We start from the raw sequence: 14,361 nt of genomic DNA, 5'->3' as shown, positions 1-14,361 counted from the left end.
CAGGGTGCACTAACGATTCCAAGCATTTTAAACAGTTTTTGAACATTTTAAGACAGACTTAAGATAGCAAAAACAGACATCGCTAAGCGAAACAGGGGGACCTAAACTGTCATCACTAAGCGAAGCAAGGTCCCGAACATCACTATGCGAAATTTCCCCATTGGAAACATCGCTAAGCGGAGCGCAAGATTGCTCCATAAACCTCATCACTAAGCGAATACATCGTTAAACAGGGCAATTGCTAAGCGAGGCACCACTGTACTCTTTTCCAATATAAAGTTATCAAAGTGCAGAATTCTATTGCGAATTTCTATTAGTGCAACTACAATTGTGTAAACTAGAGATAAATTGATGCTACCTGATGAGTTGCTGCTGACATTTCTTGTCATGAGACTTGGGTTAGAATAGAATTTATTTATTATGGCTGGGTGACCAGCTCATGAAATCTATTTATGGCTAAAATATGCAAAATGCCATTTAAAAATATACAGCCTATTCATAAAACATATTATGTGGCTAAAATATAAAAATGCAGTTGTGTGAGGAAAAATGTAAGCAGCTTATCATCAATTAGCAGTAGTTCACCCCCACAATTTACACAGTTACACCAATGTCGGTGTAAATCCCCAAGAGGATTCTGGCCAAAGAGATTTACATACTACTCATCCAAGCTCATCTAAGGGATCTCTCTTTCTTTCTCTGGGTTAGACCAGGGACTTCTAGATACCGTTGAACCACAACGCCCGGCCCTCCCTATTATTTGCTATGCTAGGTATGGCTGAAGGCACTCACACCACCAACTTCGCCCATAGCTGAACAAGATTCATGCTGGGGAAAGTGCTGCAGATAAAGAGATTTAAAACACCATCTAGCTATCTGAGAATAACTGCTAGCCAATTATCAGTGAACCAGTGAATCCATGTAACTGTCAGGCTACCTTCAATTTAAATGCTTCCACTTCCTCATGCACTGTAGGCCCATGAATAGCATTTAACACTACAGTATTTTAATATTTTGTGGGAATCATTTTTCCACAACATGCTTCAATACTGCTGGAATGACAGAACTCCTTGGGACAATTTTATGGGGTATCTCCCATTAAAGATTAATGGACAAGTGAAAATTTTAGGAGGAAGACCCAAATGTGTGATTCTAGCTGTGTCATGTCAGTTCACAGAAAAACAGCTTCATATAGGTGGGGTAGATTCAAATGTTTGCAGTGGATGTTTATTCCTATTCTATATACAGATGCTTTCTCAGTTCAGTTTTCAGCTATTTTGTTCATAATAATTTCAGATATCTGTGATTTGAATTTCCAAGCAACTGCTATGATTTACAGCTTATTTATACACCACAAATGACAGTTTTCAGTCCTGGATTGCCAGCCAATAAGCAAGACATAGTTTATCAGCCTGGGCACCCTGCCAAACTGCAATTACATCTCTTTAACCATGATTTGGCATGATGCCTAAATTCTACCTATATGATCAACAATTGGTCACCTCTTCTATTACTCACTGGGCATGACCGAAAGAAGTCTTCACATATGCCAAGCTACTAGCTGTGCAACTACTTCTCACAACATAGTGTTCTTGCAAAGATTTAATTCATGCATCATACCCATTATTTTGAAACACACCCATGTATTTGTTGTTATATCACTTAAGAAATACACTTAAATACAATTTACAATATCAGTTTTGCATCAGATACATAATTAAATGGTCAAAGAATGACAAAAACTGCCCTATCTATTTCAAAGCCTAGTGAGTTAATCATATGACTTACAGACGATCAATCAATTTCATTTGCATAACTATAAATTTCCTTGTGCCCATTATAAGCATTTACGAAAAAGAAAATAAAGTTTCTTTCCTTTAGCAGTGTCACATTGTTTCTATCCAGATATAAAATTAACTCACGTTTTATGTGGCCATGATCCAAAGAAAGAAAACATCTCACAGCAATTTTCCCCCTTTTCAGATAGCTTCCTTGTGACCGTGCTCCTTCCCCTATGCTAAGCTCACCTTTAAATTCTAGAAGGCACAGTACTTTTCTTTGAAGGAAAAGAACACAAAATTTTTTTCTGTTAATCGCTGCTGCTCTTAATTGTCAGACTGCCTTTCCAACTTAAATAATTTGAAGAGTTCTGATGCAGTGAAAGAGATATTTTAAAAGAGGAACACAGAAGGAAGTATCAAGTATAAACATGGAAAATGCACATGAATATGGCCATACTCTTGTCAATCCCTCCATACCCAAGATAATCTTTTTAAAAAATTACTTTGTGGATCTTCCCCTTTAACAGTTACTAAAGTTGCAATCTTACAGGTGCTTCTCTGACAGTAAGCACCAACATACTTTTGTGTAGATACACAAACACTGCATCATGTATTTAAAAAATATACCTGCAATTGGAACATTCTGCGAGATTGATAGCTGCACATCTCCTGTCCCAGGAGGCATGTCAATTACCAGATAATCCAACTGATGCCAGTCAACCTAGAAAATGTCATAAATTAGGCAAAGATGCATCTTAAATATATGGGTTTAACCTACTGTACCTCAACTCAAAGCAGGGTGATTATTGCTAGGTTGTATTGCCAGTAATGTGCTTGGCTCTAATATCACATGAAAAAGATCATGGCTTATGTTATATTTTAAAAAAACTCACGCACAACACATTTGATAGCTGGACAATCACTAGACGAGAAGTAGGAGTGCATACATGCATATATGTCAGCTTCAAAGCTCCAACAGATGTTACAGGTGGCATCAAGTATTTCTAGATAATGCCATATACCTCTTTCTTCAAATCAGTAGTACTTTATGTATCCATAATCATGTAATGAAGAACAAGCCCAATCACATTGTTATCAACCACTGAAGACTAGAGACACAACTGAATATGTATTTATGTAAGGCATCTAGTGTGTTACAAAAATCATTGTTTTAACTGCTCCTGAAAACAATACTGTTTGTCTGTGGATTTTCATTTTGCTCGTCAGGGCTGAATCTTCCACCAGAAGATTTTTCTCCCTCTGAGAAGAACTGCAACTGAGTTCTACTCTAACCACTATATAATTTTTACAAGACTCAGTTGACTTATTTATGAAGTACAGCACCTAAAATTTAATCTCAAGTGTGTTTATGTAAGAAATGTATTTTTTTCTATGCTTCTATTCTGCTTCAGGAACCTATTTGCACACATACCAATGTCTCAGTCAGCCTAAGATCACCCTCTTTAGACTGAGTTTAACAGCACAGTTCACAGACACAACAACACCTGACCAAATTTTAGGACTCCTGTTATTCAATGAATGTGAGCAGAATTAGAAATAAGGCAGCAGAACATAAGATTTTGCAATCAATTTTTTTTAGTGTTTTGGATATATTTTTTAAAAGTGACATTTATGGGTCTTTGGAAAGTTATATAAATTGACCTTATAAAAATCTATTGCTGTTCCTTTGGACTCAATATTACAAAGCGACTTCTGGCTGAAGACTCATTGGTAATTATTTTTAAAAGTTAAAAAAAATTAATACATTAAATGAAACTAGGGAAATCTTTAAAAAACCCTACATAAAAGTCAACAGTGCTTCTTGGCAGATTAGCTGTACGATGAATAGGATAGGCTGTAAGATGAGAGAGAATGTATAGCAGAAAAAAAAGTCAGCCAAGGACACAAGGATGTTTTCCAATAGCAAACGTCTGCTCGAAAAGAAAAACAAAAGCCACTGGACACCCTTTTCTACATTTATTGTTCTTACACTACCCTTGTTCAGAGCAGAAGGCTGTACATACATTAAACTCCTCTATCCTCATAGCAGCTCTCTCCCAGTGGCACAGGTGCCTTAGGTTTAGAGAGGATAGCCTATCCAACACAAGATTACTCAGGGAGCTTCCTAGTTCTAAATATAAGTCTAAAGATGAAGGTTAATTGCTCCCAATTTACACAAGTTTGTTTTTAAGTGGGTCATGCTCTCTTGATATTTGCTGGAACTCAATAGACCTGTCAATATATTACTACACATGTGCAAAAGAAAAATTATGAAATCCACAGCCCAGGAAGCTAATGAGGACTTGCACTGATGAAATATGCCCTTCGGTTATTCCAGGCAGAGGAGATGCTCCCAGCAGATGTAGAGAGTACACAGGAGCTGGGGAGTTATAATTTTTCCTAGATCCATCAACACAAATACTTTCCGTCAGAACAGGTATCCAAATAAACCATGGCCATAGCCAAGTAATACCTTAATCAGGTCAAACAAAAGAACATAAACATGTATTTGGCTTCCTAGATTTTCTTTTCCAGGTAAATGGCCACAAAAAGCAGGACTCCTGAGCCAGCATGTTGTCCACATGATTGTTGGGAAAAATAATGAGGCTGCGAGACACTGAGATAAGTGGTTCAAATATATTTTATCTAAATCTCTCAGGGAAGGGTAAACGGGAGTCCCTAAGAAATAAACATAACACTAAAAGTATATTACATACCAAAGTAATTGAACAGAGTAAGCAACGGCAGTTTAGGTAACGCCGACAAACAGGCAAACACAAAAGCTTCTGCCTCGCTCCGTAGCTTCGCACCATCAAGATAGAGGATACGAAAGAGGGTAAAACAGACTAGATTTTATAAGCCTAATTAGTCACAGGAAACACATGAGATTCTTTCAGTGTTAACCCTTAAAGAGGAAGGCATGTTACAGATTGATATTACAACACCTCTTCTCAAGATGTAACATGGATGCAATTTAGTTACATAACTGATTACATAGCCCATGGTCAATTCTGCTGGTATTAACATTAAGCATATTTAACATTTCCCGAAAATATATAAATTTCTCTTGTAGAGATTGGAGTTCTTCTTCCATAGCTTCCATCTATTTCTCTCTCTCTGAAATAGGTAATTTTGTGATCTCATTCCAATTTGTTGGTTCCTTTATCATATGCAGATTTTCACAAAATCCATATCTTTCTGGTTGTTTGCCTTTATTAATCCATTCTGATCGTCTTACAGAAGTTGTTATCTCTGTTTCTTTTGGTCCAGTTTCTGCTTCCTCTTCTGTTCCGGTAACACCTTCAGAAGATGGACCTGCTGGTTGACCAGTGGTCTCTGCAGATAACCAATCGACCAATTCCTCTGAAACTGTTTCTATACTCTGTAGATCAGTTGTCACTATGGATTCATTTATCTGTTGCTTTACAAAATTTTCATCAACATATACATTACAATATTTAATTTCAGAAGTCTTAGGGTTCCAAATTCTATACCCTTTCCTCCCAATGGGATACCCAACAATAATTCCTATTTCAGCTCGAAGGTCAAGTTTTCCTCTCCTTTCCTTTGGGACATGTGCATATGCTTTAGCACCAAAAGTTTTTATGTGCTTTAAACCAGCTCTTTTTCCATACCATAATTCAAATGGCGTTTTACCTGTTATTCTACTAGGGACACTATTATGCAAATATGTTGCTGTAACTACCACTTCAGCCCATAAAGAAGTTGGTAATCCAGCTTGCATTAGCATAGATCTAGTCATCTCCTGCAATGTATGGTTCAGCTTTTCAGAACATCCATTTTTTTTGTGGGGAATAAGATATGGTTACTCTATGTTCTATACCTTCTTGTTCCAAAAAATCTCCTGAAATCTGCATTACAATACTCTCCTCCTCCATCAGTACGTAATGCTAGAGGAGCTTTGCCAAACCGGTTTTTAATTGCAGCTATATAGCATTTAAATTTTTCAAGTCTCATCTTTACCTTTTAGTATATATACATATTTACTTTTAGACTCTGAAGGTAGGGAAATATCTATTATTGCCTGCGGATAATGGCATGGGACCAACTAAATCTGAATAGACCTCTTCTAAAAACTCTTTATCCTGTATGTTATTCTTTCCTGTATAACTGGGAACAGTTCGCTTTGCTTTTATACAGATTTCACATCCTTCTTTTGACTTATCACAATTAAAAGCATCAATTCCACATTCTGCCAAAAGTTTTTCGATACTTTGCATGTTTCTATGTCCCAGTTTTACATGCCATAAGTAAAGACAAGTTTTATGATCACATATATCTTGCTTGTTTGACATACAGATGTTCCTTCATCTACTACAGTATTTAAATCATTACTAACATAAATTATATAATGAAAACCATCTTTTTCATCAACCTTAAGTACTAGACCAGTTTTATCATTGATAACCTTTCCTGAGTCACCTTTAAGGATTACAGTGTAACCATTTTTTACAAATCTTTTAGTACCCAATAAGTTATTTGAGGCTTTAGGAACAAAAGCAACATTTGTCAATGTTAGATTTACCACCTCATTTTTAGAAGTAAGAACTTTTAAAGGTACTGTTCCAGTTCCAAGGACATTTAAACTTTGCTGGTTTGCTTGCAATATCCTTGGTCTGTTTTCTGTGTCAAGTTGACTGAAGCATTCTCTAAATTGGCAAATATGTATGAAACTACCACTATCAAGAAGGAAATGTCTCTTATCGTCCACACCTTCATAATCAGATATTTGGAACACTTGGTTGTTATGAGCAATTTTACCATCATTGGATCTTTGCTTGTAACTCATATTTGGTCTTCCTTGTGATGATCTGAAATTTCCATGACTGCTGAAATGTCTTCGGGCGCTAGGGGCCGCTCTTTCAATACTAGCACTTGCACCTCTGGGTATTTGAGCTCCTGTGCCTTTAAATCTACAACATCTGGCAATGTGCCCAACGTTTGAACATATATAGCATCACATTTCTCCAGGATCAGGTCTCATTCTTAACAGAGGCAATTTTTCAGGTACATTGTCTATTGCTCTTTTAAGTCCTGAATGTCTTAAATAGGCAATTGTGTATTCCAAGTCCACCTCTGCTATACACTCAAGCATAGCTTTCTGATTTGCAAAAGACTGTGGTAGACTAAGTAATATACAAGTGTGGAACTCAGAATCAGATATCTCTGCCCCTGCAGCTTGGAGCTCTGAGACAATTTTCAAAATTTCATCCAATTGTTCATTAATGCTAGTTCCTTCTTTCATTCTCATACTATATAATCTTTCTTTCAAAAATATTGTTTTTACTTGATTTAATGCAGTATTTCCTTCTTAAAGCACCATATAGTCCTTTAGCTGTTTTATACTTGGTTACTAATGGCGTTTCATGGTCTTCTATATAGGAGTATAACATCATGAAAGCCTTTGCTTCTTTAATTTTATATTCATTCTGTGCTGGCTGGCTTTCAGGTATATCTATGACATCTTAACAGTTCTGTACTTGAAGGGAAACTCTTAATCTTGCATCCCACATTTGAAAGTTGTTTTGGTTCAGCTTTAGGATTGCAGATATACCACTGCTGTTACTTACACCCAGCTGAAAACGTTGAGTGGATGTGTTAGCTTCTGGAGTAGTAGTAGACATCTTGATACTAATAAATGTTGTCTTCTAAAAACAAGTCAAAAGTTAAATTCTCTTCTCTTCACTCTCAATCCACTGAAAAATTACTTGACTGCATACAAAAACTGCTGTTACTTTAAAAATGTTTACAGTCTCTTATCAAAACTTACTCCTTTCAGTCAGAGGCAAAAAAAAACAACACATTCTTCAACTTGAAAAATGAAAGTTTGCCAAAAGCACTCTGCTCAATTATCTAAGCTTCAAAAAAAAAAAAAAGAAAGAAAGAAAGAAAAAGAAAAAGAAAAAGTTTAAAAAGTTCAAAAACACAGCAACAGGTTTCAGTGTCTCAAAAAACTTATCAGAAATGCAACCAATGCAACCATCCTCTGCTACCAAATTTGTTGGGAAAAATAATGAGGCTGCGAGACACTGAGATAAGTGGTTCAAATATATTTTATCTAAATCTCTCAGGGAAGGGTAAACAGGAGTCCCTAAGAAATAAACATAACACTAAAAGTATATTACATACCAAAGTAATTGAACAGAGTAAGCAACGACAGTTTAGGTAATGCCAGCAAACACAAAAGCTTCTGCCTCACTCCGTAGCTTCGCACCATCAAGATAGAGGATACGAAAGAGGGTAAAACAGACTAGATTTTATAAGCCTAATTAGTCACAGGAAACATATGAGGTTCTTTCAGTGTTAACCCTTAAAGAGAAAGGCATGTTACAGATTGATATTACAACAATGATGACATGAGATGACATGAAATAGGACAGGTCTGCAGCCATTCAAATTAAATACTTGCAGGAGGAAGGGCATGTTTAGTTATGATCTATTAGTCCGTCTGCCATCTGTTATTCACATATTGTATGAATGCAAGTTAGTCCAAACGACTGCAGTCAATGCATTTTAAAATGATCTCTGTAATTCCTTCTTCATGAAGATGTTAAAATCATATTGGTATAACCATTCATCTTCCAAAATCCACATCTCTTTCCTTTGTAACAATTTAATCATGTCAATAGTATACATCATCAAGAATAGCGTGCTACATTTTCACTCATTTGATACATGGGGATGAAGAGATGTGCACGAACTGAACTACGAAGAGAAAAAAGCCATGGACTAGGCGGTTTGTAGTTCAGTTCATACATTCCATCTTGCCAAAATGAAACAAAGCGCTGAACATTTTTCCATCCGGTGCTTAATTTGCTTCAGCAAGACAGATGCCTTGTCCCTTCCTTCTGCCCCTATCACCTCCCTATGTGGCCCTGCTGCCTCCTCCTCTTCCTCCCCTCCATTGTCATCTTCAGGGACAGTAGCCCAGTTTCCCTCTGGGAGCCGGGCCGCTGTTGCTGAAGATGGCAGTGGCTGAGAAGGAAGGGGAGGTCATGGCAGGACTAGGTAGGGAGTCAATGTGGGTAGCGGGAAGAGAGCAGGGACATTAGGTACCTCATCCCCCCAAGGCACAAAATGGAACAATGAACCACTTCATGACTTGTTTTTCCAGAATTCATGGGTCGTTAGTGGGTAGGCACACACTACGAACTACCCCAATTCAGCGTGTTTCCGGCTCATGACCCTCTCTAATAATAAGTAACATTCTACCAAATCAACAAGGCCACTGGCCTTAACCACAGTTTTGAGGTAATGTATTACACGTATGAATGTTACCAGTAATTCACTCCTTTTGAGGGTAATAAATACAACAAACCCTTCTTAAATAATGTAATGACTAGTAACATTACTTTCCACACATACATACTTTCCCTATCAATGTAATTTTTTTTATCATTTCCTAGACCATCTTCTTACATTAGATATATTTTTCTCATTAAAAAAGTAATGAACGACAAGAAATAGGAAAAACTGCAAAAGTATATAGCTAAAATGATCATTATTTATTATTAGGAGCAGGATAGAACTTTTCCAGTTTTGGTTCACGGAGTCCTGATCCATTCTAATAGCAGTTGTCTATATGTAAATATGATTTCTTTTCAGGAATAAATTAGCTCAGATTAACAAAACATAGTAACTTAAATTCCCTCTGGCAAACAAACAAGTGGTTACAAAATTATACCTGTGCCACCCACCATCTGTCAACCATTGTGCATGTGTGGAAAATGCTAAAATACTGCTTCGGAATCTATAGTGTTGAGAAACAATTCCGATTCTTGAATGTAATTGCACTTTGTTTAAACACAGCATTCATCTTTAAAAAAAAAAAAAAAAGAAAATTTCCTTGACATTTATTGTTAAAGCTGTGTAATTAACTACTATGTAACTCGGTATATTTTCTACCTATTCAGGAACATCATTAAAGTTTGGTGTAAATTGCTTTAATCAATCACTATGCATGTGACAAATTAAATATCAAAATTCTAGGTATTTGCATAATAACGCATTTCAACTTAGCAGTGTGACTGAGATATTCTTTATGGGGCAACACAAAGGTATTTGAAGGTACTGGTGTTCAGGAATATTTTATAAAAATACATTGTGAAATTCCTATCTTTTGAATAGTGCCAGAAATTGCTAACCATGCTTTCATAGCAACACTGTTTTAAACAACAGAAAATTTTCTTTATTCATTCAGCTGAGACATGTTCAGGGTGTTCCAGTTAACCAACACTACAAAGACTTATCTGGGAGGTAATGATGGTCCATGAGCAAAGGCAAACCTCCTCAGGTGATCTTCCAGTCTTGGCAACAGCTCAGGCTTCTCTGCCCCACCCTCTTAGCTGATCTCCTAACTCAGACAAAAGGGCGGGGCAGAGAAGTCTGTGCTCTTGCTTGTGATTGGGAGATTAGCTAAGGAGGTGGAAAAAAACCAAGCCTGGTGAGTGGCTGTTTGAGCCAGAGGAGTTGGGGAGGGGAGCAGGAGTACCTCTGCTGAGACCTTTACGAACTGGGACAAACCAAGACGAACTGCTTTGTGCCCATCTCTACTTCAGAACTCTTAGTCAGTCCTGTCTCCTCCAAAAAAATTCAACTGTGGATGAATAGCTGCTTTCTTCAAAGGCTTTTTGATGTAGAGCAGTATTTGTAGAAACCACACAAAATAAAAATTAAAAATAGTATACACATGACTACATGTAAGACTTTTTTATTCTCAGAAGTAATGAAAAGATAAACGTACCCTTTAAACATTCTGTGATGCATTGATGGCTGCAGCTTCCTTATTATTGCAATATTTCTCACTTGTTAGGCACAAATGAGAGGGATAATGCTTAGTGGTTTTTTTTGCCTGAGGCATCATAGTAGCAAACTAACAGTACATAAAATCAAAACAAGAATTTGTTACTGAATTTCCATACATTTTGCCTACCATCAAATGTTCATATAAGTAATAGCAAAGGACAAACTCTAGTTCTTATTTCCATTTATGTTAAGCTCAGACTCATTAAATGCCTACTTGTCTTGACAGACCCTTGCAAAGTAACATCAACTAATGCTAAAATCATAGCACTATCTACAGAAGAGGGAGTGGGGGTATGTTGCCATGTAGCCACAAAATATGTATTACATTTATCTGCTGTTTCAAATAAGTTGCTAAGAATCAATATATGATGCAATATCTTACAGTCAGATATGTTTTGTATTTCTGTTGTAAAGTGCAGAGTGAACAAACATGTACACACTGAGAGAGACATACATACAATACTCTGTTCAAGTTGATCTGTTCCAGCATAGAACTGGATCTCTCATTTAAACATTGTAGTTAAAATTATTACAGTGAGCAATTACAGTTTGCTGACATGTCCTTCTGGGCTCTGAAAACATTACATAAAACCATGGACATTTACTGAATGTCTGGCATTTATTATACCTGATCTTGTATTTACAACAAAATCATCACTACTGGTTACTCTTCTAAGTATAACCATTTCATTATGAACAGGTTAACTCAAATGGACCAGATAAACAGACGAACAGAAGAATGAGTGCAAATAGGGTTGCAGTTACCTAACTGTAACTGAACAGAGAAAATCTTGGTGAGACACAATATTAACGTAGCTGTTAACAGCGTTTACATCCAGAAATGTGGTATTTGACCCAAAAAACAATGTGAAGGAGTGATCATACACTCTGGCCTCCTGCTTGTAGTTAGGGATCTGTGGGATTATGGCTACACCAGTCCTTTTATGCAAAGCATATTGATTTCAGTGGTCTACACTTATAGGACTGGGAATCCCTAATTAAAGACCTTGCTCTCTTGAAAAATATAAATTTTCAGTGTAGCATAGCCTTTGTGTAGAACTTCTATCTACTTTCCCTTAGGAATTTAGAATGAATATAGAAACACAGACAGGGTTTTTCCTTTGAGAGGATTGCTTTGCTCAGTGGAACCAGGGATTGAAATCAGTTTCATCATCTCCCCCTCCCATCCATTTGGAGCCCTCAAAACGCGTTCCAAGATACTGGAAAAACCCTTTGGAGCAGATTTTCAGGTGGCACAAAGTCTTCCAGGATAGATGAGAGGGGAAGAAAGTCTTATTACACTCATGTCAGCAACTAGTGCTTCCTGGATAGCTCTGTGAGTTACACATCTGGCTGCAGAGCCAGAGGTTGGGAGTCCAATTCCTCCTGTGTGTAAAGACAGCCTGTGTGGCCTTGGGCAAGCTGCACAGTCCCAGGGTGTGCCCAGAAGGAGGGAATGGTAAATCATTTCTGAGCACTCTCTGCCTAGAAAGCCCTGAAAAGAGTGGCTATTAAGTCAGAATTAACTTGATGTCACACAATTAATTACTGCAACATTGGATTTGCGGCTGTATGTTTTGAGATTATCAGACATTAATTTTATTAACACATGTGTGCCTGGAGCAGCCAGTTTTCAAAAACTTGTAGAAGAAGGCAAAGCCCCCACAATTATTTGCCATAGAGTGGTGCCTTGACTTACGAACTTAATCCGTCCCAGAAGATGTTCATAAGTCAAAATGTTCGTAAGTAAAATCAGCATTTCCCATAGGAATCCGCTAAATTTAGATTAATTTAGGTTTAAAAAGGGCAGGAAAGGAGGGAGGGAGGGAACAATGGGGAAAAGAGGAAAGAAAGAAAGAAAGAAGGTCCTCACTGGGGGCACATGGACCCCTCAGACAAAGGTTTGTGCTTTAAGCACAAAAAGAGAGAAGACATAGAGAGAGAAGACAATGGGGGGGAGAGAGTTTGGAGTCTAAAACACATTTGAAACCCACACATGCTAAACCCACACATTTACAACAACACATTTTAAACCAAACAACTTTTAAACAAAACACATTTTAAACCAAGCACCTTTTAAACCCACTCACCAACACCTTTTAAAACAAAAGAGAGGCAACTTAGCTTTAGAGCCCCACAGCCAGATAGACCTTTGCAAACAGTTTTCTGATTTTAAAACCAACAGCCAGCATAGAAACATAATCTCCCCACCTAGCCACCTAGCCCAACCCCAAACTGCAAAACCCCTATACAGTAAATACAGTGTACTCCCCCAGAACAGTCAGTCTCTTTTTTAAAAAAAAAGTCAAAAATCCAAAAATTAAAAATTAAAAAAGCCAAAAAAAAAAGTCCATACATACAGTACCAGGCAGTACAAGGCAGTAAGCAGTCTGAAGTCTCTTTCCGTATCCACACTCTCTAACCGCTGGGGCAAGCGAGGTAGCAGACAAGCAACCTCTTCACTGGCCAACGGTTAACTGAAAGTTCAAATTTCCTGCCTTCCCCACGGGTTTTTTCGTTTGTAAGTCAAAGCTCAGTCAAAGCAAAATTTTGTGAATGGAGCTGTTCATAACTCAAAATCTTCGTAGGTTGGGACGTTTGTAAGTCAAGGCACCACTGTACTTCATAGTTTGGTATGTTACACCATTACAAAGATGTAGACTTAATATTCTGAAGCTGATTATGGCCATTTTATAATATTCCCTGGTTTTATGTGGATGTCTATCAGGTTATAATGTTCAACTTATGAAGTTGAAAAAATCCAAAACTGGACCAATACAGCACTTCACAATTTCTACCATTTAGATACCCTTGCTGTGCAATCAATAATGAGTAACAAGCTACTATTATAAGCAAAAGTATGATTCATATATATTTAAAAATGCTAGAATTATATGTATGAAGCTGTGCAGTTATAAAAGGTATTTCTGCAACAGATGATACCTGTCTCTCCTTCCATCTGCAATATAGTTTTCCTGGAAAGGAAACTCATTTTATCCTGATTCAGGATTAAACGGTATCTAATTCACATAAAAAAGGAAAATGCTTGATTAGAAGGAAAGTCCTTGTTCCAGCTTTTCTGCTGTCACAGGTGAGATTCTATTGTCAGGGGAAATCATTAAAGACCTCTGTGTCAAGGCACCACATCTGGTTTTTTTTTGCTTCTGGATCTGCTAGACTTTAACTGCATCTTCAGTTGCTAGGTAACCACCAACTCAGTATATACCATTATCAACATGCACGAGAAAGAACCTGCCATCTGCTTCCCATCTGGGAATTCCATTGAGTAAAGCAATTGCTGCAAGCCACTCCACCCCCATACATATAATCCGTAGTCTCTCAGAGTCTAGCTTTTTTTTTAAGGTAAAGCAAGTTGTGACATCAGCATTGTAATATTTCAGAGGTGTCATAAAACAAAGGCATACTAAAGATACTACGGGCAATTACAATTACCAGTTTACTCAGAATCTTTCCATGGAGGAAGGTGAGGGGAATCAATACACGTTATAACCTCAGGATAAGCAAATGTCTCATCCTATAGTACTAAGTGGTTGCTATGAAGAACGAGGTTCACTATTAAGCTGACAGACAACACCGACTCTGCGAAAACTAGAGAATCTTTTAGGTATCTAAACCAGTTAGCCTTTGTAAGAGACTGAAAAATAGCAACCATTCACCTTCTTGCTAAAGGAATGGTAAATGAGTGCTCCTTCAGATAACTGGAACTGGTATAAAACATTGGCCTGTGGCGTTC

The 14,361-nt window shown here is 37.3% G+C and overlaps 1 protein-coding gene across 7 annotated transcripts in view; it reads right to left on the bottom strand.

Moving 5' to 3' along the window:
• NUBPL (NUBP iron-sulfur cluster assembly factor, mitochondrial) overlaps nucleotides 1-14,361 on the bottom strand; it is an 86,981-nt gene that overhangs the window by 25,315 nt on the left and 47,305 nt on the right. For 5 of the 7 annotated variants that reach the window (XM_020788441.3, XM_020788442.3, XM_020788443.3 and 2 more), the window contains one exon: nucleotides 2,409-2,502. In XM_020788441.3, the coding sequence (XP_020644100.3) occupies nucleotides 2,409-2,502 (94 nt within the window). Of the gene's footprint in view, nucleotides 1-2,408; nucleotides 2,503-4,498; nucleotides 5,332-7,931; nucleotides 8,021-14,361 lie in introns of those variants that run through there. The other 2 variants (XM_020788445.3, XM_020788444.3) reach the window with 2 other exon arrangements.

Source organism: Pogona vitticeps, chromosome 1 (assembly GCF_051106095.1).
Source record: "Pogona vitticeps strain Pit_001003342236 chromosome 1, PviZW2.1, whole genome shotgun sequence".
Classification (NCBI taxonomy): Eukaryota; Metazoa; Chordata; class Lepidosauria; order Squamata; family Agamidae; genus Pogona; species Pogona vitticeps.
Note: the sequence above shows the minus strand (reverse complement) of the source record. Positions and strands in the feature narration are given on the sequence as shown.